The 27,212-nt window shown below is 52.3% G+C and overlaps 1 protein-coding gene across 1 annotated transcript in view; it reads left to right on the plus strand.

The window, feature by feature from the left end:
- SIM2 (SIM bHLH transcription factor 2) overlaps positions 1 to 27,212 on the plus strand; it is a 44,621-nt gene that overhangs the window by 13,327 nt on the left and 4,082 nt on the right. The window contains exons 4-8 of the mRNA XM_067035381.1: positions 5,298 to 5,406; positions 8,628 to 8,713; positions 10,404 to 10,603; positions 15,339 to 15,445; positions 25,993 to 26,140. Coding sequence (XP_066891482.1) covers positions 5,298 to 5,406; positions 8,628 to 8,713; positions 10,404 to 10,603; positions 15,339 to 15,445; positions 25,993 to 26,140 — 650 coding nt within the window. The remainder of the gene's footprint in view (positions 1 to 5,297; positions 5,407 to 8,627; positions 8,714 to 10,403; positions 10,604 to 15,338; positions 15,446 to 25,992; positions 26,141 to 27,212) is intronic.

Here is a 27,212-nt window from a genome sequence, read left to right on the forward strand (position 1 = left end):
GGTTTTCATTGTCTGATAAGGGCAGGCAATTGACCTCTCTGAACCATAACTTAAATAAGAAAATAATGCCCGCTCTACTACTCTTTCAGGATCATGGTGAGAAACATACCAAGGGCCCATGTGATTTATAAACTATAGGGGGCTACACAAAAGCCAGGCATTGTAAGTTTCATTAGCACCGTACTTCAAATAGCACAAACGTCGCTTCAAATAGCATCCTTTGGTGGGCACATGTTAGGGATAATTAGTCATGGGGAATGTTCTGGCACATCATAAGGCACTGTGCACGTATCAGGACCTTCCAGTTCATTCTGTCAGTCTGCTCAGTCTGGCATTCTACATCTCTCTTTTGCTCCCTGTCATTTTTCTCTTTTCACGTGGGAAATAAAAATGACTGTTTTTGAACACAATAATTAAGAATGACCAAAACGTTGGATAGGTAACAAATATACCTCCTGTTCATGATAAACGCCACGAAAGGAAACTTTTTTTCCTTTGGATTTTTGAATTTTATTTAATTTATTTTTTTATACAGCAGGTTCTTATTAGTTACCTATTTTATACATATTAGTGTATACATGTCAATCCCAATCTCCCAATTCATCCCAGCACCACCCCCATCCCCGTGCTGCTTTCCCCCCTTGGTGTCCATAAGTTTGTCCTCTACATCTGTGTCTCACTTTCTGCCCTGCCAACCAGTTCCTCTGTACCATTTCTCTAGGTTCCACATATATGCGTTAATATACGATATTTGTTTTTCTCTTTCTGACTTACTTCACTCTGTGTGACAGTCTCTAGATCCATCCACGTCTCTACAAATGACCAAGGAAGGACATTTAAGAAGAATTGGAATTTACATTATATTTCCTTTTGGTCCTAATGCAGACATAAAACTTTGTATATCATAATTTTGAATTTTCCAAAAAAATTGTAAAGATGCCTTTTGTCCGTATGTTGCCAGGAGAAGTGTCAATGTAAAATAAATCAAACTGCCTGTCCGTGTAGGACGGCTAATTTTTTTCTGATCTCCTGGCGGGACTATCTCAGTATCAGTCTCCAGCTACAAAAACACTTTCACGCTGATGTCTGGGGAGTGTTTCATGGTGAACTGTTTAAAGAAGCAACAACAAACTTTTCCCTCAAATCTGCCTCCTATTCCCAATTAACTCTGCAGAAGGAAATCTAGGCAGAATCACAATGTGTATTTTCTTCTGTCTTCTTAAATAGTAAAATAAGGTATTGAAAAGAATGTCAAATACCCAACTTCTGTTTAAAAAAATTTTTTTGCACCTTTTAGATTATTTTTACTAGTAGTAGTATAAGTCAGACAAACATATCAAACATGAAAACTTTAATTAAAATAGGCTTCAAGAATTTTTTTAATCACCAGAGATCAAAGTGTTAATAAACTTTTACCCATTAGTCAGAGTAACCTTTTAAACAGGTTTTCTGATGAATGAGGGTAGTAATAGCTTATATTTACGTAACGCCCTTCTGTGTTCCAAGAACTTTCAGTTATTCTCTATAACAATATCTCTAAGTAACTACATCTTTCACATTAATTTGGGGTTAAACTCTATGTTAGCAGCTCCTAGGGAACATATGCTCCTAGGTTTGCCATAATTGTGTGATAATTCATAGCACACCGGTGTGGTTTTTTTTTTTTTCAATCTGCACTATCTAAATAGCTTTCTGAACTATTTGAGAATATAAAAATGATTCTTTATGCGTTAGAAGCCCATCCTAATTCAGGGTCTTTTATTGAACTTTTTTAAAAGCATGTATTGGAATAAGAAGTCTACTTCATATGGCAGAGTTTATTAATTTATTTTTGCTTTTAAATTAGTAAATGCAGCAATCCTGGCTGTCAGACTTTGGTACCAAAAAATGCCAGGGAGGACCACAAAATGCTAATTGTCTCCTCAGCCCATAGTGCAAGTTGGGCAAAGAGTCAGCCTTCTTGAAAATTCTATTTGGTGTATGCGCACATTCATAATACAAAATAATCCATATAGACACACATCTACTTGGAAGACGTAGAGCTGGGGAAGCACTTTTTATCCATCAAGTTTATTATATGATTTAGTTTCGTGGTTTTTTTGGTTAATGTAATTAGCTTCTATTTGAAGAAGGAGAAAAGCCCTGCATACCTGCTGTGTATTTCTTCAAACATTTTAAAGTATCCTTGTGGTTTAAATTTCCTTACTGAAGTTGCATGTGGTATATAACATCTAGGGAACTAGGATATATGCTCACATTATATAGATACGTATGAAATAGCTGTTCACGAGATATATAAAGGAAAATGTAATGTTTGAGAGTGTGGCCGGAAGCACAACTGTAAAAATAACCACGGTGTTGTTTGGGGCCATAAGACCTAATCCTTTCACTTTTGAAATAAAGAGAAAGAACAGCGTTTAAATGTTTGTTGACATAACTTGAACCCTGAAACCCAAACCATCTTTTTTTTAAATGGTTAATTTACCATAGTCAGCAAAACACCCAAAGCAGAGCAATGTGTGTTTCCAGAGTACTGGGTGAGTTTCCCCTTCTGACCCAGAATATATCCATTTAGTGCTGTACTGATCATATGTAGTTTTCTTGGCAGGAAGAAAAGCTATTCAGCAAAACATAAAAAAGCTCTTAGTAGGAAAGCAACTCATTTTGTAGTTAGCTGGGTTTTACAAATACTAAAATATCACATTGAAGGTCTGTTTTAATAAGGTGGTTGTATGAGAGCTGGGGAGTTTTATAGCAACAACCATAATTTTTTTTTTTTTTTTTTTTTGGTGAGGTAGTCACATTTCTTTCAACATTCAAAAGCAGGAATAGATATGTCAATACAGGAAACACCGTGTCAACCGTAATTTTAAGTCAAGGTCAGTGCTGTTTTATCATTCCAAAATTTGTCTTTAAAAACATTTCCGTTATTTGAAGACTACTTTACTTGCTAGACGACAGCCTTAGAGGTTAATCGCTAACCCGAGTATTCAGAAAATCAAGCCTTTTAATTCATGGGCCTTCACCCTTCTCACCCTCCAAAGGCATGTGATGAGAATGGGATCTTTGGCAACAGATGAAGCTACTTTGGGATTAAAACGCAAATCGAATCCCTATGAGCCCAGATACAAGTCTTTCTGCAAATGTACCAAGGTGTTTCTCTGAAAAGACATCAGTTACTTTTTTCTCAAAGAGAACTTGGAGCAAACCAGAATTGTTATTTTTCTCTACAAACCTGGGTAAGGGAGAAATGATAGGCCAACACACACAGAAATTCTATTTTTTTTATTTTTTCGTTTTTAAAATAAACCATTGAAATTGTGAATCAGTTTAGACAATAGCTCCCTTACTTATGAGCCTCTATCACTCTCCACCGGAGAGCAGCATCTCTAGGGCTGCCCTCGGGGAAAAGGAGATGTCCTGTCCCAAACGGCTGACTTGAGTGTTGCTGATCTATTTAAACGTTTTAAGGATTAACAGGACTGACTTAAAAGAAGGATATTTCGTTTTTATTCTTTCATTTTCAATGAAATCCTGTAGTAGCTTTTTACATAGACAAATATCCATTTGGGTCGTTAGCAAAGTGCCAGGCTGGGGAGGTGGAGAGGGAACACTTCTATAAGAGGATTCTCTCCGTTGCTCCGTATAATATCGGGAAAAACATTCCATGAATAATGCAGAAAATGGAACTGTGAAACCTGTTTTAGGGACAAGATTACTTAGCAGGCCAGAAACATAACTTGTTCTGAATTAAAAGGCAACTCACACATCTTAACACATTGGGAGAAGTGGCTGGGCGGAGAGGGACTGACTTCACCTCTCTGCGGCCCCCTGGTCCCGAGTAAAGAGATTATGGCCTTGACGCTGATTTGGAACGGTGGCTCCTGGGAGAACCTCTCCATTAAACGGCCTGGCTGGGGCTGCCCTGCTGTGTGAGGTGGCACCGTCAGGGCTGCCCCTTTACCGAGGATTGAGTCTCTGCTCCGATTGAGAGCAGCCAAAAAACAGGCGACGAGACACACTTAAAAATAACGAGGGGGTGATTGGGACAACCTGGCTGTGCTCTCTGATCTTGCCCTGTCCCCTGGGGGCGGGGCAGAGAAAGTCCCCAGACCCACCCAAGGCTGTGTGTCGTGCCAAGGCAGTTCCTTACGCTCTCAGCATCTTCCTGAACTGGGCTGCGGGGCTTCCACTAGCTGCTGTAGGAGTACCATCACTGCCCCCCCAGTACTCTAGGTGCGCTGGCACTGACTCACTTTCCTTGTCTGCACTGCTGATCTCTGAAAGAGGATCCACCACCACCACCACCCCCCATGCTCAGAAGGCTGCACCGTTGGTGGTAGTTTCTGGAACATTCTATGCCCCTGCCTATCTTCCGATGGGTGAGGGGCCCAGGTCCTGAGAATCTCTGTCATCCCCTATCATGACACCTGTGTTTGGGAGAACAATCAAACGTTCTCAAGGTTAGGACCTGAGTCTCCGGGGACCTCTGTGGAAAGATCGTTAACTATGGTGCTTTCCTGGAAACGCCCGTGCCCGCAAAGCAGGGTCCGGTCCAACAGGGACACGGCCTCTTGGCCCGCGTGCTGTCCTCTGTGGGGTGTGTCTGGAAGTAGGTGGTGTCCGAATGTCGGGGGAGCAGCCCCAAGGTCATGTGGCCCTCTGGAGTGACCCGCAGCCTCCCAGAGGTCCCTCAGCCGCCCAGCCGCACCCAAGGGCGGGAGCCGTGGGGGGATAGCACAGTTGCCCTGGACCAGGAAGGCCACGGACAGGTTTCTGCCCACGTGAAAGGCCCAGCAGGGTCCGAAGGAGAGGACCTTGCTGGGGGCGAGTCTTTCTCGAGCACAGGGTGCCCCCGAGGCTCCCCCGCTCGGCCTCCGTGTGCACGAGCTGTCGCGGGGACCCTGCTCTGGACGTGGCCACTGGCCTCCTGGCCACCAGTCCTCACAGGCAGCAGGTGAAGGATGGGGCTGGCTCCGGGCTGATTTAAGCCGCCTCCCGGGTGAAGGATGCTCCCTAGGCCAGGAGGGCCCCCCCCCCCCCCGCTCCGTAGTGCACCTTTTCCATCCTTCACTCCTGCTCAGGACGCCCCCCTGGCCTTGTCGGGAGACAGCTGGGCGCCGACTGAGAAAAGGCAAACCCTTCTGTGCGAGGGGAAGGTGTGGGTTGTGCACAGAGATCCAGGTCCTGTCTCTCCCTGGCAGGTGCGTACCTGTAATACACCTTACACCTTCACCTCTCCACCTCCCCGCAGTCCCAGCGAAGATTCCTGACCCCTCCCTTCCTTTCCGCGGCAGGTGGAGCTCACGGGCAACAGCATTTATGAGTACATCCATCCTTCCGACCACGATGAGATGACTGCTGTCCTGGCAGCCCACCAGCCTCTTCACCATCACCTGCTCCAAGGTATTTCCTCCAGACAAAAAGAAACCGGAATGAACGCCCGACCCTAGGGCTTTGCGGCGACCCTAGGGCTTACTTTTCCACGATGCCCAGCCAGGCGTCTCCGGCAAACATGCGGGGTCCACCAAGTGGGCATTTGTGTTTATGCTTCTGTCCTTTAAAGCAACTACTGATTCCCCTTTCACGTGCCAGAGACTGTGAGAGGCGCGCGCGGTAGGAGACAGAGAAGAGCGGTCCAAGGCTTCCACCCCAAGGTGCTCTGGGTTTAGAGTGCCAGAGACAGCGGTCTAGACCTGGGCCTCTTAACCAGAGCGTCCGAGGATAAAACTCAGGGGCGCCATGAAATTGCACGGGGAAAATTACATCTTTACTCCCTCTAGGTGAAACCTAGCACTTCCTTTGCTCGTAGATTGTAGGCAGTAAGCCATCTTCTTATCACAAGTACCTGTGGCTTTGCCTACAACAAGATTTCACAGGTACTTTCATTTCACCTTATGGTTGTTTCACATATTTAAACGTATCGGTTATGCTCACCACTACTTTGAAATGTCAGGAGCTGTGAGTCTGCTACAGGATCTTGTTATTTAATGTGTTAATAAAGTAGCACATTTATAACCACAGTACCACTTGTTTGAATAGTTCGATGTTTTTCAATACAGCTGATTCCCTTTGTAATCTCATACATTTTATGCTCTCAGAAACGTTATTCCGAGGGGGGATCTGCAGGCTTTGTGCCACAGCACCAGTCAGTTAAGAAGCCTTGGTCTAGACAGATGAGGCAGGTCCGTCTTGCTGACCTGGCCCCATTTGGCGACAAGAGATTTCTCTGGACGGTCCCAACATTTAGCACGTATTAACTTGGTCCCCACTGTTTTAAGCGCCCTGCTAGCACAGTCGTGGCGTGGCTGTTCAGTGAGGGTGTGGAGCATGTCTTCACACAAATGACTCCTTAATTTACAATTGCCATGTGTGCTAGGAAGACACAGAAGAACGTATTCCAGGGGCCCTGGCCTCGTAACTCCTCCGATGGCCCAATGAGACCAACCAGTATGCTGACCAAAGGGTCTCTTGTCTACTTTGGAGTATGGTATCCCAACTCGGCCAAAATCCCCTAGTGAGACAAAATGCCAAAGAAGAAGTGTCAAAAGTGATGAGGGTGGGGGTAACCAGCCACAAGAAAAAAAGTGGGTTCCATTCTTATTGCTTCCTCCTGGGACGGGTCATTCTGAAGCGAGGAGGAGAGGACACAGAATAGCACACTCAGTTTTAAAACCCTTGCGGATCCAGCTCTGTGGCCCCCATGTTCTAGCCCCAGAAATAGTCACCATGTGTCTACCAAGGAGGGAGACTGGTATGTTGGTTTCTGAAATGACATGGGGGCTTAGTTGTAGCTATGGCCTGTGGTGCTTAAGTCCTTGGAAATGATCCGGCTGCTTAAATGAACAGGAATACGAGTCTGAAGAAATAATTTCCAACAAAATAAGGGCTAGGAGAGCACATTGCTCCTGAATCTAATGCTTTCTCTGTGAGGTTGTTTAAAGTCGGACAAAGACAGCTGGAATCTTAAGAGAATTCCTCAGAACATTGTGGTGTGTGGGGGGGGGAGGGGTGTTTAATTGAAGTATAGTTGATTCACAATGTTCTGTTAGTTTCAGGTGCACAGCAAAGTGATCCGGTTTTATATATATTCTTTGTCAGATTCTTTTCCACTATAGGCTTTTACAAGATATTGAATGTGTTGTTATTGTTTTAAAAAGTTACAGTGTGTTAATTGCACAGGAGTGGGCGTTCTGCCATTAGCTCCGGTTTCATTTGACCGTTCCACGCTTCCGTGTCATAGCCTTTAAAAAAGTGTTTAGAAAATGACGGCAAATGGGAGTAATCGGGAGACCCGTCCAGTTTCCTGCGGGGTTCACGTCTAAGGTGGGCCAACAGTACAGGAGGAGCAGGTCTGGGAGACGGGAGGTGGGGGGGAGGTGCTCTCCCACTGACTCATTTCCAGAGACAGCCGAGTGTTCAGGCTCTGAGGTTCACAAGCGCCTGGTTTTCACCTCATCTGCAGAGTTGGTTTTCTGTGTCTGAACTGGCCTCCTTGTTTTATGGTAATTGTGTGAGAAGCGGGCTCTCCCCAGAACTGGATAGTTAATTACTGGGTGATGGTTTTTACAGCTGAGCCTGCCCTTCTGGAAACGGGGTAGACAGGCCGCCATGTTAGAGGGAAGCCTTCTGCCTCCAGACCCCAGCTGTGCAGAGAAATTGTGGGTCAATATGGCAGCCCCTCCAACGAGGGGAGGGGGGCCTCGGAGGTGATGCCCTTATCTCCACTGGGCGGTGCCCTCAGGGAGGGGCGGAAGGCCTTGCCTCCATTCCTAGCGGTAACTTTTCTTTAAAAATTAATTTATTAACCACCACCAAAGAGCTGTTTATTTAGAGTGGAATGACCTCGCTCTCACCCTGGGGCGAGGACAGTCTGCCATCCGTGCCCAGAGAGCTGGTGTCCGCTCACTAAAGCAGAGGGTGTTTCCTTGGGGGACGTTTGCGTTTGCAGTAGTGAGGTCGGAGATTCGTGTGCGAGGCCTGCGACGGGAACGAAGGAAAGGCTTTGGGCCAGAGAAAGCGGCGCGGGGGGAGGGGGGCGTCCATCCAGGGCTGTAACTGAGGGTGAAAGCTTGGATCTGGCCCAGTGGGTCTGCTGGGTCCTGTACCCCACCCCAAGATGCTGGGCAATCTCGGTGCCCATGGCCGTGCGAGCTCTGGCAGGAGGGCGGCCCTGGGGCCGGCTCCCTTTGCCAGGGAAAGGCCTGCACTTCTGACCTCAGTCAGGCAGAGGGGGGACGTCAGATGCTTCTGGGCTTCCCGGCAGGCTCGGCACCCGCCCAGGGCTGGCCAAGGCGATGCTCCTGGCACCAGGCCTCCCGTGGCCACCATCAGGGGACCACGGCAGGTTGAGCTGGGCTGGGTCGCTGCGCATGGGTCCTCAGCCTGGCCCCAGGTGGGCGTTTAGCAAGGTCTCGCTGTGACCGTGTTTCGGGCCACCCCTTTCTGGCGCATGTGGGAGCTGTGCCGGGTCCTGGCTACCGCCTCTCAGGGTGGGGTTCTGGGTGGACTGGGCCAAGGCCTCTGCCTGCCTGGTCTGGTCCAGAGGGTTTGTTGGGAGTGTTGGATTAAAGTCAGGGGAAGCATCATGGGACAGTTTGCCGATCTAACCTCACGCCTGCTTTCAGAGTATGAGATCGAGAGGTCGTTCTTTCTTCGAATGAAGTGTGTCTTGGCGAAAAGAAACGCCGGCCTGACCTGCAGCGGATACAAGGTACCGGGAGCCAAGGGCTTGCGGGCAGGAAGGGGGCAGCGGTGGGTCGGTGGGTCTTCGCTGTCCCTGGTGCTTTGCTTCAGGTTCAGGAACGTCTGCAGACCGGAAGGCACCACTGCCTAATGTAGAACTTTCTAGGGACGCTACTCACGGCAAGTGTGAGAGCTGGAATCTTACAGGGATATTCCAGGCAGGCTGGATTTCGTTGTCTGAGGCCAGGAATAAATGGGGCTAAGGGTAGAATTTGACCTTGGCACCTTCAGGTTCTACGTTGCACACAGGGCAGTTCCGCTGGGGCAGCCGCGCCTGGACCTTCTCCTGCCTCAGAGGGCCATCAGCCCACCACTCCGGAGCTAGAGGAGGATGGGAGCCTTTTTGTGGGAGAATGTGTATGAAAGGAGGGAGGGGTGGGGTGAAGAGAGAGGGGAGGGTCCTGTGCCTTCAGGTCCTTTGTCCCGTCTCTCTGGAATGCCCCTCCCCCCTCCTCCCCATCCCAGGCTCCACCTCCCCTCAGCCTCTCCTCAGCCCCGCTCCTTTGAGCCTCAGTGCCAGCTCTTCCCTTTGACCATTACCTCACTCTGGTGCATAGATTGGGAGATCCTTTTCTTACTTGCTGTCCCAGACCCTAAACCTCAGAGGTGGAAGCCCCCAGCACCACCCTGCACCCTGTAGATATTCTTCTGGAGACTTGGGTCCTGAGATGTTTCTGACACTTACTAACCATCCAACTGTCTGATCTTAAGTAAAACCCGTCACCTACCTTGTCCTCAGTTTCCTCCTCAGTAAAATGGGAGAATAGACTCCAAGGATTTTAAGATTTGTTCCAGCCCTAAAGACTGTGAGTGTATTCAGGAATCCGGGAGGAAAGTTTTTGAAAAGAGGATTTAAGGTTTTAGCTGTTCATCACCGCTGTTATGATCATGATCCTTTCAAAGATTTTACTGGCTGTAACTCGTGTAAATGCTTCAATATTGAAGCTTAGGGCTGTACAAATGTTTCCGTTTGATATTTGGAACACTGTACATTTTCTCCTATATGGTTCTTGGCTATAACAATGAGAAGTGTTTCTATAGAGCCACGCTGGATTTTTGTTTATTACAAGTGGATAAAATCTTGAATTATAAATAAAGTAAACAAAATAAAATAAGCATACGTTCAAAATGAGGACTCTTTTTTTAAGGGACTTCCCTGGCGATCCAGTGGTTAGGACTCTACACTCCCACTGCAGGGGGCACGGGTTCGATCCCTGGTCGGGGAACTAAGATCCCACATGCCTCACAGCCGGGAAAAAAAAAAAAAAATGAGGACTTTTTTGATTGCACTGAAAGAATCTTCATTTACTGGAGTGATATAGCTTGTCAGATTATTTAAATGTCAAGTTAGCAATTGCGGAATTCGATCTCATTGGGAGATGATGAGCTTTATAGTTACTGAAGTGAACATTATGGAACCGACGGTTAGCTCCCCCAAATGCCACTGTTGTGTCATCTAATTGCAATGGCCATGAGTTCATTTCTTGCGAGCAGCGAATCAGATGTCTGTCAGCATGTTGGCTGCACAGCTCAGTAGAGGCTGGGCTGGGGGAAGATTCCAACCTGTTCCAGAAGAGAAGTAGGCCCAGAGCCAGGAGCACTGGGTACCAGTCTGACCTCTGGGTCGCCACCAGCTGACCCTGCCTGTGCTTTCCCAGGTCATACACTGCAGCGGCTACTTGAAGATCAGGCAGTATATGCTGGACATGTCCCTGTACGACTCATGCTACCAGATCGTGGGGCTGGTGGCCGTGGGCCAGTCCCTGCCGCCCAGCGCCATCACTGAGATCAAGCTGCACGGCAACATGTTCATGTTCAGGGCCAGCCTCGACCTGAAGCTGATATTCCTGGATTCCAGGTGAGTTTGGCACCTGCTCTGCAGAGTTCCAGAAGATTCTGACGGTGGAAACTGGCCCCTGAAAGCTACACTATTAAACCAAAATGTAGCAAGCAATAAGCTGCACTAAGACTATGAATTAGAAAGAGATTTAGTGAAAGAATTCGTAGCGACCTTAATGGTACGGGAGCGGCCGGCCTCTCCAGCTTATAGGTACTTGTTCTGTTTGTTTATATTTTCATCACCTCACTGGAGTTTGAACTGGAAGTATGTGTTGTGGGCAAAAGTTAGCCTTTTGAAGACCCATGAGGTCAGGATCCTGCCTTGTGTCTCCCTCAAGTTGGTAGGACTTTAAAACAAACAGAAAGTCTCCACTCTGAGCGGTGTGTGTTACTGCGAGGGCTTCCAGCCCCAGCTGGCGGGAAGCCGAGCTCTGCGGTCCCTGCAGGGCTGAGGCAGCGAGCAGAGAGGGGGCCTTCGCTGGGGGGAAGGCCGGACACACAGCTCGGCAGGTGCCTGTCGGCATCTGGGCTGGGAGGGCGAGGCTGCAGCGTCCCCAGAACTGTCTCCCACTTGCTGAGGCCCAGCAATTTGAGAATCTCCTCTCAGAAGAGAGGAGGGAGGGTGGACGAGGCAGTGGGCCTGGGGAAGCGTCTCTGCGTCCCCCGAGGCAGAGGCTGCAGGCCTGCGGGGCCTCCCTGGGCCTCCATCTTCTTTGCCCATTTGGCTACTCAGAAGGATGTTAGGAAAGCTGAAGCTACAGAGCAGATGGGAAGCATTTGTAAAAGTGAAAAGCCTGATATACCTGCAAGGTGAGTCGTTTCGCCTCTTGGCCTTTTAGATTCCTCAACTGTACAGACAGAAGTGACTGTTCAGAGACCCAACTCCTGACTTTTGGTGTGTGTAGTTGAACTTTCTGGGAGAAAAGTTTTACACACACACACACACACACACACACACATTTTCCTGTATGTCCTGAAGCTAGGATTTATTGATTTTTTTTTCACTTTTCAAAAATTGTGGTAAAATATGCATGACGTAAAATTGATCATTTTACCCATTTATGGAATAAAAATAAACTTACCTGGTTAAGGATAAGAGGTGAAGACGCTGCTGAGTCTAGTTCATCGTGAATGCATCTCAGAACCATCCAGAGGCTGAGAAATGGCAAGGGTTGGCCTTACAGGGTCAGCATCATGTGTCCAGAAACTCCAAGCAAGGAGGAAACATAACCCCTTGGGGGAAGGACGCCGGCACCTCTTGGGAGGGCCAGACGCCGCCGACAAGGGCTGTTTTCTTGCAGTAAAGACAGAGGGACCTGCAGGGAGGAGCTGGGAGGCCGGGGAGCTGCTCCAGAGCCGGGCGTGGGGTAGACCTTCCAGCAACGCAGGGACCGAGAAGCTCTCTCCAGACTTAGGAGCCCCTTCTGAAAGTGCGCTGCAAGAAAATCTGACCGTCCATGTTCATTATTTTAGAAATTTGGGAGGATACGACGGGTTTCTCCCTTGTTTCATCTCCCAGTTATTCGCTGACCGTCCTGGGAAAAGCCTCTGAGGCTTGGTGGATCCTCTAGAAGAGGAAAGAGGGGTGTCTCCCCAGAGGAGAGATTTCAGGTCTTCTCGAGTTGTTTAATCCACGCAGCTTTGAAACGCGAGGGACAGATCAGGGAGCTTTACAGCAGAGGTTATGTGAGTTTAGCTCAGAGGCCAGCTTGCTCCTGAGGGGAGCCTCTACTTCTGGATGTAAGGGCCGCACCCCCGAGGCGAGCGGTAAAGCGAGGTGGCCATCTCGAGGAGGACTTCCTGTCTCTACAGAAGCCCGTGAAGTTCTCCCTACTAAGTGCCAGGAAGCTTTTAGCAAAGCCTTCAGGTCTTTTCTGAACCCCAGTCGTCTAGGAGGTCCTGAAGAATCCTTCACACTCTGGTCTTCAGTTGGTCACAGCTCGACGGTCTTTGAAAGGCCACTGGGCTGGGGACAGAGGAGCTGGCCCAGTGCCAGAGGGTCAGTAGAATGGCCTGGCAGGGTGATGTCAGCTCCTACATCCAAATCCCAGAAGCCACGGCAAGGCGTTGGCCTGAAGCCCGGCAGCCCCAAAGTCACAGGGGCCAGGGCGGGAGTCTTGGCAGGAGGGCCCAGCTGGTCCCCCCCGCCCCCCCCCGCCCCCCGCCAGCATAATCCCAGACAAAACTGAACTCGGCGTAACCTGAAATCTGGTTCATAGGGGTTTTGTGGTATTTCACTTTGAAACTGTAGCTGGTGCTTTTGCTAAGGATGGGTGAACCCGGCGATGTTTGGGGTTTGGCAAATCCCTCTGACAGGTCTTCAGACACTAGAGGGTTGGAAAAAACCAAGAGGGCAGCCTGCCAAACCCTTCCCTTCCCCTTTAATTTTTAAAGCCAGTGTGTACTTTGATGAGAAACTTAATACATGTGTTTCTGATTCATTTACACATTCGGGGCCGTTGTTCTGAAACTTTACGTCCAAAGGGTCTGGGAAGCCTCTTTCATCCCCACACCGTAGAGATGCCTGGTTTTCTTTTGGGGGGAAGCCAGACGTCTCAATTTTCCTGCCACACGGAGTTAGACTCCAGTGGGGCCTGAAGTTCTAGGTGGCCCTTGGACAGGTCCCCCGAGCCCTGAGAGGCTCTGGCCTGTGCAAATTCCCTTTCTACCCACCTCCAGCCCCAGCTCCTTCCTGCCCTGGAGGAACACCATGGAAATGTGTACACCAAATAGTGAGTGATTCCATGGAAATATGAGGCTCACAGAGATTTACGACCCAAAGCCTGTGCAGAGCTCCACAGAAAGGGGAGCGGGCTAGGGAATGAAAGTGAGGTCAAGTTTCCCCATTTAATTTACAGCGAACATTTCAGATCGGGGCCAGCAGGGCCCCTCGGCCCTGTCACCCTCAGTCCCCACTGACTTCTCACCATGGCCTCACCTCCTTTGGAATCCCCTCTCGTCTCCACTTTCATCTGTTCTTGAGTATCTGTCACCAAGATGTTAGGGCCGCCTCCCCCGAGGGCGTGGCTTCCAGCACCATTACCCATGGCCTGGGAATCGATACCAGGGCCACATGCAATTTTCACCTACGGGTGGAGTGATCCAAATCCTAGCGATGATGCCGTCTTGGATGCTGAGAGCCACTCTTCTTCAAAGAACTGAGGTGGGAAATGAATATGCCTATAGGGCTTGATAAGAATAAAACCTGGGCAATGGCGAATAAGCACAGGGAGAACGCTTCCATTTCCACAGCGAGCTTCATAAGCCTTACCTTCAGTCACAACAGTTTGGGGTGTTATTATACTATTTTCTGGGGGAAAACAGTCCTCCACCGATAGGCGTCTTTTTTTTTTTTTTTTTGCGGTATGCGGGCCTCTCACTGTCGCGGCCTCTCCCGCTGCGGAGCACAGGCTCCGGACGCGCAGGCTCAGCGGCCATGGCTCACGGGCCTAGCCGCTCCGCGGCACGTGGGATCCTCCCGGACCAGGGCACGAACCCGTGTCCCCTGCATCGGCAGGCGGACTCTCAACCACTGCGCCACCAGGGAAGCCCGGATAGGCGTCTTAAACGTCTCCAGTTACCCCCTAAATCCCATCTGCAGGAATCACCCAATCATAGCATCATCCTGAGACCAACTGTGCCAGGTAACAGTGTCCAGTGTGGAATGGAGAGTTACAGGTTCGCACACACGATAGGCAGGATGTGGAACCGACCCAAGTGTCCATCATCGGGTGAAAGGATGAAAAAAATGTGGTATCTGCATGAAACAGAATATTATGCAGCCATAAAAAAGGAATGCCATTCTGATAGATGCTACAACACGGATGAACCTTGAAAACATGTTACGTGAAAGAAGCCAGACACAGAAGGTCAAATATTGCATCCCTCCGCTCAGAGGAAATATCTAGAGTAGACAAATTACTAGACAGAGAATGTAGAAGAGAGGTTGCCAGGGGCTTGGGGAGGGGGAAGTGGGGAGTTATTGTTTAATGGGTACAGAGTTTCTGTTCGGGGTGATGAAAATGTTCTGGAAATGGAAGTGGTGATGGTTGTACAACATTGTGAATTGTACACTTTAAAATGGTTAGAGGGCTTCCCTGGTGGCGCAGTGGTTGAGAATCCGCCTGCCGATGCAGGAGACACGGGTTCGTGCCCTGGTCCGGGAAGATCCCACATGACGCGGAGCAGCTAAGCCCATGAGCCATGGCCGCTGGGCCTGCGCGTCCGGAGCCTGTGCTCCGCAACGGGAGAGGCCACAGCAGTGAGAGGCCCGCGTACCGCAAAAATAAATAAATAAATAAATAAAATGGTTAGAATGGTAAATTTTATGTCGTGCATATTTTACCAGAATAATTTTTAAAACTTTCACACAGGACTTTCCCCCCCAAAAAACCCCAGCGAGTGGGCTCTGTCTCACCTTGGTAGCTCCCTCCAATATCAGTATCAAGTCCACTCTCAAGCATCCTCTGAGAGGCTTCACCCTGAAAAGGTACTGACCGTTTTGAGCCGTCCCAGACCTTCCAGCCAAGTGGCTTCAGAAGGACATTCCTGCTCATGAAGAGTGCCGCGCCGTGCACTGGGCTGGAGCTCATAGACTTTCTTGCAAAAAAAGATCATTCTGTTTCCAAAATCAACACTCTCTCCACCCACCCCCAAGCCTTTTAGCCCTTGATTAGTTGGAAAAACCAATGTTAGTTTAAGTGAAACGCAATGTGCAGGGCATTGTAATTCACGGAGCCACCGTCCTCCCCCAGGGTGACCGAGCTGACTGGCTACGAGCCACAGGACCTGATCGAGAAGACCCTGTACCATCACGTGCACGGCTGCGACGTCTTCCACCTGCGATACGCGCACCACCTCTGTGAGTACCGCGCTCACCCTGGCCAGGGGCCCTAGCGGCCGGTGGCGGGGGGGGCGCCAAGGATAGAGCGGGGGCAGCGCCCCTTGTTTGATGCAATAACTACCCATCGTGTACCCACGAATCTTAAACATCAAGCCTGTCTCCAGGTAGCCCTTGCTTTCAGCACAGGCACTCACTGTCACTTCTCAAATATCCAGTGAAACCCTGGCAGGTGTGGGATGACGTGGAAGTTGCTGGATTCTATTCAGTAGATTATGGATTTGGAACCTAAATTTCTCTGTGACGTCTGGATAGCAGTTGTGGATAACGACAATAGCAGTAGAAGAACTGATACTCACAGGGCCCTTACTAATGTCCGGCACTAGTTTGTTTAAGTGATTAAATACATTACCAACCAAGTGAGGGAGGTTCTCATGTTCATGATCCCCCCTTTGCTGTTGAGGATGTCGAGGTTCAGAGAGGTTAAGCCACTTTCCTATGGTCACACAGCAAGGAGGCGACGCAGCTGGGAGCTGAATCCAGTGAATTCGGCCTCCAACCGCTGTCCATCATCGGTTGGGAAGCTCAGGGAGACCACAGGTTTCTAGGAAGGGAGAAGTCCACAGAGAGAGAGAAAACCAACGGTATTCCATTTGTCAACAGAGGAAGTTTGGGGAACATCTGGACGCGAGGGTGGAGGCGCTTGTCACTGAAATGGTTAAAGAAGAAACACTTTTCTTGTAGAACCAAATCGAGGCAGCAAATAACTGGGCCTGGAGTAGAATACCTCACTTTCCCGCCGTCCAGCCCCACCATGCTAATGGCCGGTCCAGGGGTGCTTGTTAACGGGGTACGGAGGGCTGGGGGAGCCAGATCTTCTGCAATGTGGCCCAGGTGGCACGCCCTCCTTCTTGCTGTGTGTTGACTAAGAGGCATCAGAGGACAAGATGCTGGTGTCGGTTGCAGCTGGGCGACGGCTCCCAGGGCTGCTCGATCCTCGGCCCCCACGCCATCTGCCTGGCCGTGTCGTGACAGCTGGGACTCAGTTAGCCCGGCAGTTCCTCGGATGTCGCTCTTCTCTCCTCCCGAGTCACTAAGGGCAGAAGCCTGTGACAGCCAGGAGGTTGGCTGGGCAGACGCCATCAGCTTTTTCCTGCTCCTTGTAATTCACAACAGCATGAAAAAGCCCGCCCACCCCCGTGCATGGAAATACGTGGAGTTGTGAGCAGCTTTTTATGTCATTTTGTTTTTTAAATGGCCAAATCATGATCTCATATAAACGTCCCTGATCTTCTCGAAGCCCAGCTTGGTAGGAAGCAGCTGCCTAGTGTTCAGAAGGGCTCCGTAGGTCAGGTCACTGCTATGGGCGCTAGAAATCTTCCTTGTGTAAACGGGGTAGGAAGTGTCAGTGATAGAATGAGATCTTCGGGAGACCTGGAAGGCAGGGCGGGCGGTAGAGGGGAGCGGCTGGGAACGTGCGCTCTGGAGTAAGGAGAGCGATTGAGGGGTGCAAGAGGCATCTGCTGGAGGCTGTGCACCACGGAAGAGTCGAGAGGGAAGGACAGGCGGCCGGGGGTCAGGCAGGGGAGCAGATGGGAGGGTTCACAGCGCCACACCTCCCTGCCACAGTCGGGGTGTCCGAGGAAAAGCCCCAGCCCCGGGGGTCCCAGCCCCGTCCCCCGAGGCAGGAGTGTGGGGAACCTCTCACTCCAGCACAGGAGTTGAAAGCAAACCCTTGACTTACACGAAGGGAGAGTTATTTTTCAAAGCAGGGCTGCAGTGCGGGAAAGTAGCCCGTAAGCGCAGAGAAAGGAAGCTCACGGAACTGGTCTTTGTTTTAAATACCATTTTTCATCTCTTGCATCGAGTGGCTAACAGAGGAGCACAGGGTTTTTCAGGGGGAACAAATTCAACTTGGGTTTTGGAAATGTAATGAAGGCCATGGTGGTGGCCAGCCGGAGGCTCCCGTGTCCCCGACACAGACCAGATGCTTTTCGCACAGGAACCAGAGGGGAGCTGGGCCAGGTGGGTCAGGTTAGGCTGGGAGGTGGAGAGGCCTGTCTATGGGTGGGACAGGCCATTGGGTGCTCAGGCCTTCAGTGGTCCTGACCACACAATGGGTCTTCCACTTGTCCACCAGGGGCCCCCGTCTTCCGGAGCTCATCTGACTTCCTAAACCTGCGGGGGGGGGGGTGTGGTTTATTCGAGAGTTCTCCTGCGATTTACGTGATGAATTCGCCTCACTTCATTTGGAGTTGGGATTTCCAGACTTTGCGATTATCGAAAGGTCCCTGAGAGGGAAGGTGCACACGGGCCTCCAAGGGACATGCAGAAAAGGCGGAGGGTTTACACACCAGAGGGAGCACGGCTTTGCCAAATGAGCTAGAATTGGTGAATCAAAGAATACAGAAAATAGCAGTCTTGACAGTGATTGCTACGGTGCTGTGACTCTGACCTTCACTGTGGCGGAGAAACCACCGCGGGGGCAGGAGGTGCAGAGCACAGGGCAGCGAGGCCAGGGGACGGCGGCTGTGGCCTTGGATCCCACCCGTCTCCCCTCCACCAGCCTCCCTGCCCACCCCCATGTCAACGAAAGCCGAGAGACAGCTGGAAACAGCCGAGGCCTCTAGCCACGCATCGGGTGGGAGTGGGTCTCCCGGAGCTCAGCCTCAGCTCCAGCCTTGGAACCGGCTCCAGACATCCCTCAGGGCAGCCGACACACTTCCCAGAACGTCGCTTCCCCTCCAGAGCTGGACCAGGAAAGGGAAGATAGTCTGCAACCAGGGCAGGTGTTTGGAGGCGGGTCTGCAGGGTGTGCTGTTCGGGAGATTGTGAATCTCCCTGCCAGGTGGTCCCTGTGGCCTCACTCTCCTTCCCCGTCTTCCCGTTCCCGCCTCTCCGCCCCCAGGGCTGCTGGGCATCTGTTTACTTTCCTTAAAAAACAGGAGCTGAGTCTGAGGTTCAAGGGCGGTAGTTTATTTGGACAGTGGCTGAAGCAGGGGCAGCGAATGGGAAGTGAGACGAGGAAGGGAGGGAGCCATCGAAGGGGCATGTCCGGCAGCCGCCGCCACAGGCCCTCAATCCCCCGGGATCCTAGGAGGCCAGGCAGGACACCTGCCTCAGCTGAGGCACTGAGGAGAGAGGGAGTGGGGGTATTTATACACTCCAGGCATTGGCTGAGGCTGCTCTTGAGGTGTCGTACCCCTCATCTGTCAGGGGCTCAGCCAAAGAACAGCCTCGGGGGGAAGTGGGGCCTCAGGGTGGAGATGGAGCCTCAGGGTAGAGATGGAGACTCAGGGTGGAGATGGGAACTCAGGGAGGAGATGGGGCCTCAGGGGGGAGATGGGGCCTCAGGGTGGAGATGGGGCCTCAGGGGGGAGATGGGGCCTCAGGGTGGAGATGGGGCCTCAGGATGGAGATGGGAACTCAGGGTAGAGATGGGGCCTCAGGGGGGAGATGGGGCCTCAGGGGGGAGATGGGAACTCAGGGTGGAGATGGGGCCTCAGGGGGGAGATGGGGCCTCAGGATGGAGATGGGAACTCAGGGTAGAGATGGAGACTCAGGGTGGAGATGGGAACTCAGGGTAGAGATGGGGCCTCAGGATGGAGATGGGAACTCAGGGTAGAGATGGGGCCTCAGGATGGAGATGGGGCCTCAGGATGGAGATGGGGCCTCAGGGTGGAGATGGAGACTCAGGGTAGAGATGGGGCCTCAGGATGGAGATGGGGCCTCAGGGGGGAGATGGGGCCTCAGGGGGGAGATGGGAACTCAGGGTAGAGATGGGGCCTCAGGGTAGAGATGGGGCCTCAGGATGGAGATGGGGCCTCAGGGTGGAGATGGAGACTCAGGGTGGAGATGGGAACTCAGGGTAGAGATGGGGCCTCAGGGGGGAGATGGGGCCTCAGGGGGGAGATGGGAACTCAGGGTGGAGATGGGGCCTCAGGATGGAGATGGGGCCTCAGGATGGAGATGGAGCCTCAGGGGGGAGATGGAGCCTCAGGGGGGAGATGAGGCCTCAGGGGGGAGATGGAGCCTCAGGGTGGAGATGGGGCCTCAGGGTGGAGATGGGGCCTCAGGGGTGAGATGGAGCCTCAGGGGTGAGATGGAGCCTCAGGGGGGAGATGAGGCCTCAGGGGTGAGATGGGGCCTCAGGGGGGAGATGGGGCCTCAGGGAGGAGATGGGGCCTCAGGGAGGAGATGGGGCCTCAGGGTAGACATGAGGCCTCAGGGGGGAGGGGGGCCTGAGGCCAGACGGGGGGAGCCTAAGGCCAGGTGGGCGGGAGGTGGGGCCTCTGGAAGTCCCGGGGGCGTCCGTGGTGGGGGGCGGGGTGTGAGGCGGCCAGTCCCGAGGGCAGGTCCACCTCTCCCCTGCGTGTCCCCAGCTCCGTCCCCTCCCTGGCTCCGTGAGGCCTTGTCCCTGCACCGGCCGCGCCTCGCCTGTCCTCGCACGCGTGGCTCTCCCCTCTCCGGGGGCCTCTTGCTCCCACCGAGCGGGGTCCCCGCTGGGCGGCCGGAGCATCCCCCACCCTGAAGCTCCCGCCCCGTGAGGGCTGAGGCGAGCCCCCCACTCTGTCCGGTTTGCTGTTTCCACCCCCGGCTCGGCGCCCTCATCCTGCTCACGTGCGCCGCAGCGGGGCCGCGAACGAGCTCGGGCTGCCCGAACGGATCGCTGCGCGCCGGGCTAAGGCAGCAGCGGCGGCGCGTTTTCTCGTGGTCCCGGAGGCCACAGGTCACGGTCAAGAAGTCGGCAGGGCTGGTCTCCTTGCTCTGCTTGCTGTGTAGGCGCCGGGCCGTCTTCTCCCCGCGTCGTCACGTGCTCTCCCTCGCGTGCGTGTGTGGCTCGCCGGCTCCTCTTCTTCTAAGGACGCGGTCATCGCGCGTCGGGGCCCACCACGTGCCTTCACTTCACCTGAGCACGTCTTTGAAGGCCCAGACGCAGCCGTGTTCTGAGGTCCTGGGGTTGGGATGTGGCCATGCGAATGTGAGCAGAGGACATAATTCAGCCTATAAAGGGGGCCTCCCTTCACTCATTAACTCTGTGTCCTCTCCCGAGCGGCGGGCACGGCCCCATCCCCGCAGCTTAGCTGCACGGCCCGGCTCGGGGAGGCCAGGGGAGGAGACCGAGAAGATGGGGCGCGTCCCTTCACCAGGTGACTTTCCCGCCCTGTCGCCGGCTGACCTGGTGGCTCAGGGGCCCGGCCGAGCCTCCCGCCCTGCAGGCTCCCCACGGGTCCCCGCAGTGGCCCCGGGCGCCTGGACCTCGAGTCCTTCAATCCGAGCGCAGCCGGAGCTGGCCTGGGGGCCGCCCCCGGGGCCTGGGCACCCACGCGGCTTTCACTGCTTCCCCTCCGTGCACCACAGCTGAAGGCGGCCACGGTGACCCACCCGCTGGGCCCCTCAGGCCTCCAGGGCCCCCAGGGAGCCTCCTGGTCCTGTGAAACGTACAGACCGAGTGTCCTGGCCGTTGATCGGGTAACTCGGCTCAGGAAGAAAACGAACGGTTGCCGACCCCCCGGGGCCGAAGGGGGCTCACTGTCCGGCCTGCCCGGCCGTGCTTTCTCCACACCGGTGTCCGAAAGCCAGGAGCCAGGCGGAGGGCTCTGCTAGAGGCCTCACTGCACGTAACAAGCGGTGGATCTGCAGGACCGAGGTCAGCCACATGGTTTCCGCACATTCTTCAGAACGTTGTCTTAACCGGCAGCAGGCGTCCACGGGGCCCGAAGAAAGCTCAGCCCCTCAAGACAGGGAATCAACGCCTTCCAGCAAGTCAGCCTCGTGAGGAGGGGCAGGGCTGGCCCTTGTGGTCTGGGGGAGCGCAGGCTTCCAGAGGCCGGCTAGATGGGGGCTGGGATGGCCCCGGCACCTCAGCCTCTGGCCAGTGTGGTCCTGGGCATTCCCAGCTGAGCTCTCCAAGTGAGTCTGTGCCAGGGCTTTCCCCAGAACCTTCTGTAAGGAGATCCCCTAGGGGATCCTCTCGGGAGCGTCTTGGACCCTCCCAGCTCGTTCCCGGCTCACTGCCTCCTGGTGGCTGAGGGGAGGCCCTGGCAGCCCTGTCCTGTGGCCTTGGGAAGGTCCTCCCAGCTGGGGCCTGCCTCCGTGCCTCCCTGCTCCCTTTGCAAAGCATTTGGGAGACTCTTGTATATGGGGGGCTTGACCTGCAGGTCCTCGGGGTGGGCAGGGGGCAGCCTGGTGCACAGGCGGTAGGGGGGGGGCATCAATATCCATAAACTTGAAGATGTGTGTCAGGGACACCAGGCAGGTTTCTTGTGGACACAGTGTTTGAGAAGAACCATGATGTCTGCATGGCTGTTCATCCGAAGTAGTTATGAATTTCACCTAGTTCTCTAGGTAGGACCCTGTCCAGAGTGGGCCAAGCCCAGAGGCCAAAGAGAACACCGGCTGTGTCCAACTATCAAAATATTTCGATGTCACAGAAAGGCTTTGGAGCCTGAATATGTGGTCCACATATTTCAAGCAATAACTGTTATAACAAAATTATAGGACGGCTGGTGTAGACCCGTGGAGAACACACTTTAAATGACGTACAGGGGCCACGAACTCAAATGCTTATGGGGCCAGACATGTGACATGAATGTATGAGTGGGTGCAGATAGGGCAATATGGAGTGGTGGAGCTTGTGGCTAACTGGAGAACACATGACCCATCCAAAGGCATTCTGGGTAACAGCAACACTATGCCACCAACAAAGCACATCTGTGGACACATGCAGTCCATGGGATGTCAGCTTGCAACCACTCTGTAACACAACTGTGGAACAGGGACAAAGGTCTTCAGATAGAAAATACACTTGAAAGAAGTTTCCAGTCTACCGTGAGGAGTTTTGATTGACATCACAGGGAGGCTGGCTTCCGCCGCTGGCCTCTCTTGCCTCTGGACTGGAAATGGATGATGGAGTTTAATTCATATGCAGGTCCTTTCTAGATGCTCCCCTCTACAAGAGTCTGGCGGTAGAAGCAGCTTTGTCTTCCTGACGAAGGTGCAGGGAGCCTGTGCATTAAGGGGGAGCCGTGAGCAATGAAACGGGAAATAATCGATACTAGAAAGCACCGTGCGATCTACACGCTGTCCTGCTCCCTGGGAGCAGTTTGGACATTTATAGGTGTGGCTTAATGGGTCTGGCTGAGCCCATCTTCTGCGGTCAGTGTCACTTTGCAGATGTTGCACAATGCAGCCCCCTGGAAGTTCTTCCCCCCCCCGACCCCGGGCTTTCCAGGTCTCAGCGACCAAACTCCCTCCAGCCCCAGGTGTAGAGCAGGGGCATGGGGGGGTCAAGGACACCGAGACCCGCTCCCCAAAGGACCACGTGGCTTGTCTCCAGTCTCGCTGACTGTGCTTTCCCTGAGGCTCTGCTGGCAGAGACGAGAGCCAGGAAGAGCCCGGGGATTGCACTCACATCTTCCCCACAGGGGTGGTTGGTTTCCTGTGGCGGCCGTAACCAAATACCACCAGCTGAGTGGCGTGAAACAGCAGCAGTGTACCGTCCCACAGTCCTGGAGGTCAAGGTGTCGGCAGGGTCATGCTTCCTGTGGAGCTTCTAGGAGACGAGCCTTCCTGATTCCTCCAGCTTCTGGTGGCTGCCCGTGGTCCTTGGCTTGTGGCCACAAACCCCAGTCCCTGCCTCCATCTCCCTCTGTGTGTCTGTGTCTTCTGCTTTTCTGTCTCTTATAGGGACACTTGTTATTAGAATGATAGCACCTAATCCAGAATGATAGCACCTTGAGATCCTTAATTACATCTACAGAGACCGTTTTCCCAAATATGGTCACATTTGCAGGTTCTAGGGGTTAGAATCTAGAACATGTCTTCTGGGGGGACACTCTTCAACCCACGACAGGCATTTTTGGTGTCCTTCTCAGCTCTAAAAATTCGAAACAGAAATGGATATTATGCTTGAGGCCAAAGTTTACTTTCCTTCCAGAGGCCAGCTCGTTGACATGGCCATGCCTCCAGGAAAAATGCTGGAAGCAGGAGGAATTCTGGAGGAATCAGGAAGCCATCTGTTTTTCTGGAGAGTGTATTTGTGGAAATAGAAGTGCCATTCCAGAGTGGCCTCAGAAAACTGTGACCACTGGCTCTCACCGGGGCGTGGATCCCCTGGATGTCAGAGATGCTGCAGCCCAGAGGAAGGTGCGAGGGCAGGGCCTCTGCCCGCAGGAGCTGACGGCTTAGGGGCCGTCTCCTCCCTGCCCCCATGCACCACTACCGTAAGCAGCGCCTTCTTAGCACTCTGGCCTGGGATCCTTCAGACAGATTCTTAAGTTCAACAGATTGGATGAGGAGCTAGAGCAGCCAAAGAATGTTGTGACTAAGTGTCTAGGATTTCACCTTGGATTGAAATGTTGACTATTGTCATGGGTCACAGAGAAGCAAAAAAAAAAAGAAAAACTACATCTACGTTTGTTTGGTCTCTGTTATCTAAAGCTTCATCGTAGCAGACTCAGGGAGGGTCAGCGCTAATAAAATCTCTGCAAATTCTGCCATTTGAATCCTAATATAAAATATTTGGGATAAATATTCCAATAGTCATTGCATTCAGCTTAAGATGATTATGGAGAGATTTTAGGAATATTGTAAGAAATCAGGGGAAGCGTAAAGCATAAGAAGGAGAAAAAGTGTATGTCATAGTCCCAGGGGCTTTCCAAAGGCTGCAAGGAATAGATTTCAAAGCCAAAGAGATTAACAGGTGTTTCTGTTGAAGAAAGAATGACATCTCGGGAAATCCACAGATGGGACCTCAGCTTGATCCTGTTGCCTCTCTTTGGGGGCCATAAGCAAATCGGTTAACTGAGTCTCCCCTCAACATTGGCCCACCCCCACCCCCCATAAGCAGCTACACAGAACCTTCGAGAGGCCGCTGCCCCCTCCTCACACAATGGCCCCTGAGAAATGCGAGTCAGAGGACGTGGCTTGGGCCCCAGCCATGTCCTCAAGCTCTGTTTTCCTGGTGATGCCCACCTGCCACAGGTGTGTGTGGGGGGGGGGGCGGTAAATGAGGCAGTGTATGCGAAAACGAGCTGGAAATAGGAACCTTGTATTTTGTTGTTAAAAAAGCAATCCTCAAAAGGAGGAGGAACCCTGTCATTCTGATTATAAAACGAATCCCCCCTCCTTGTTGGAAATTCAGAAAATCCAGAAAAGAAAATGAAAACTACCTGTAATTTTATCAGCCTGATAAACGAGAGCTAGTATGTTGAGTCCTTCGCGCACGTCTGCCACTGTTCTCAATCTTCACACGAATGCTCTAACCCTCACAGCAACCCCTGGTGTACGGACTGTGATTATCTTAATGTTACAGCCGGGGAAACCGAGGCACAGGGAGTTAGTAACTTGTCCAAGATCACATAGTTAGTTGGGCGTGTGTATGTGCGGGTGTGTGTGTGTGTGCACGCGCACACTTTTTCGTAAGTAGGATTACGCGTTATGCAGTGGAGTCTTGTGTTTCCTTCATTTAACGTTGTGTCGTATGTATTCCCCGTCATATTACAAATTCTTATCAATCATCATGTTAGTGACTGCTTGGTACTCCATCACTTATATTCCCTATTATTAGACAGTTAAGCCTCCCCTCCCTTTTCTCCTGAATTATAAGCAGGACTTCAAGGAATCTCTGTCCTTGAGTCTTTCTCTGCATTACAATTCCCATAGGAGTAACTCCTGGATAGGAAGTCGGTGCGCCAGTGGCTATGAGCTGCGGATCCAGAAGGACCTCCCCCAATTCACCTTCCTCCCCACAGCACGCCCCCTGCTCTCCCGAAGGCCCTGAGGGGAATCGGTGCGGTTTAGGTGCCCCTGGAGGCTTTGGAAGTGGGCTGCCCAGAGGTCCAGAGTTTGTAGCCCTGCACGGAAGATGGGCCTGCAGGCCCAGCTTTCAGAGATTACATAGCCATGTAGAGGTCTCTCCTACGTGAGCATCACAGGAAATTCGTGGGCCCAGGGGAGACTAGGGTTAATGGGGAGAAGTCTAAATGTCAATAGAGTAACAAACGGTTTCACTGGGCGTACACACGTGTTCTGGGGAACAGCAAAAGTCAGCAACAATGTGACACTTCATTGAATGCGCTTAACTTACTATTGAGTTTAAATAACTACATCACCACCACCACCACCACCCACTTCCTTCCACCTATTATGAGTTTGGGGGATTATAACGTAATTATGGCATTTTGGAAGCTAAAAAACAAAACCAATATTATCACTCTGCCGGGTGCCAGTGTTGTCTGGGGACTAATTGCTTCTCCCAGTGAAAGCAGTGACAATTAAATTCGAGTTCTTCACGGGGGAGGGGAGAAGTTGCTCCACGGACCCCGTGAAATCGGAGGCAAAAGTCTTGCACGTGCGCACGTGTGTGTGAGCGCATCCACGCACGTGTGCATCTTCCTCTGGAGAAAGCCCGCTCCCTTAGGCAAGTTCTCAAAGGTGTCCTTGACCCCAGAAAGGTCCAGAACCTGGGCTGTAGGTCAGCCGCGGGGCGGCGGGGGGGGGGCAGCCTCCTCCAAGGCGGGTCCTGCTAATCATGCCCCGGGACTCATGTCACCTTGTGCTTTCAGTGCTGGTGAAGGGCCAGGTCACCACCAAGTACTACCGGCTGCTGTCCAAGCTTGGCGGCTGGGTGTGGGTGCAGAGCTGCGCCACCGTCGTGCACAACAGCCGCTCGTCCAGGCCCCACTGCATCGTGAGTGTCAATTATGTCCTCACGTAAGTCAGACGCATTTGTTTCTCTCCTTGCTCTCTCCCTCTCCCCCGGCCCTCATCAGATCGCTCCCGGAAGCACCATCTCTCTCACCCTCTGTCTTTCTGGAACTGTTCATTTGTCTCCTGTTTTGTTTTACTGAACAATCCGGTTGTCTGGGGAGGGCTGAACGATTCCTGTATCAGCACGGAGGGCCGGGTGTGCCCCGAGGCTGAGGATGGATCGGACGGCCCGGGTGAGGGGGGTGAGTGGGCAGAGGGCGGGCGGACGACGGACGCCCCGCATCTTGACCAGGATGGGAAGGGGACGGCCGCACACCCCGGACCAAGAATACAAACGTACACTCTCTGGGCCCACAGACATTTAGGTCACCCCGCTCGCTCCTGCCGTTTGAGACAGGGGCTGTCTATCTCCCGTGTTTTCCTTGTCTTCCTACGTAGCCTGTTGGAAATGATAGTGAATATTTAGCACCTTTAAAACTCCAGAAGGTTAAGTTCAGTCGCAGTTAAGACCACTAGAAGCAACAGGACCTAAGTCTACCCGGGGACCTTATGTTCCTCTCCGCCCACCGTGGCTATAATGTGTTAAATCACTTTGCACCCAGCCCCACCCTGAACAGGGTCCTCTCTAATGCAGTGAGGTTTTAGGCTCTCCGTTCTTTCACAGAGTGAGTGCCAGGTTCCTGGGGCTTTGGGGCGGGGTGAGAGGTGGGTGGTGGTTTTTTTAGAGGTAGAGTGATTTTAGCAAAACTGTACGGGAGAAAGGATTTCGGTCCCTTAATGATTCTACCTGAGCAAACAGGCCCACGCGGGCTGGGGCTGGGGCTTCGGGCAACTTCCCCTCCTGAGAATCTGAGGGTGCCCAGTTGGCTCTTTAGGGCAGGAATGGGCCCCTGGTGTGGACGTGGATAAGGCTGGACGCCAGGCTCCTGGACCGCCAAGGGTCCCCACTCACACCTCCCTGGTGCTAAACAGGGAAGCAGCTGGGCCACAGACGCTTACGCTGGTCAGTAGCATTCCTGTCCTTTCCTTTCTGCCCTGACACCCTGCCTAGTGGCGAATGGTGTCCGCAGGGAAC

The sequence above is a fragment of the Kogia breviceps genome, chromosome 5, assembly GCF_026419965.1.
Source record: "Kogia breviceps isolate mKogBre1 chromosome 5, mKogBre1 haplotype 1, whole genome shotgun sequence".
NCBI lineage: Eukaryota > Metazoa > Chordata > Mammalia > Artiodactyla > Physeteridae > Kogia > Kogia breviceps.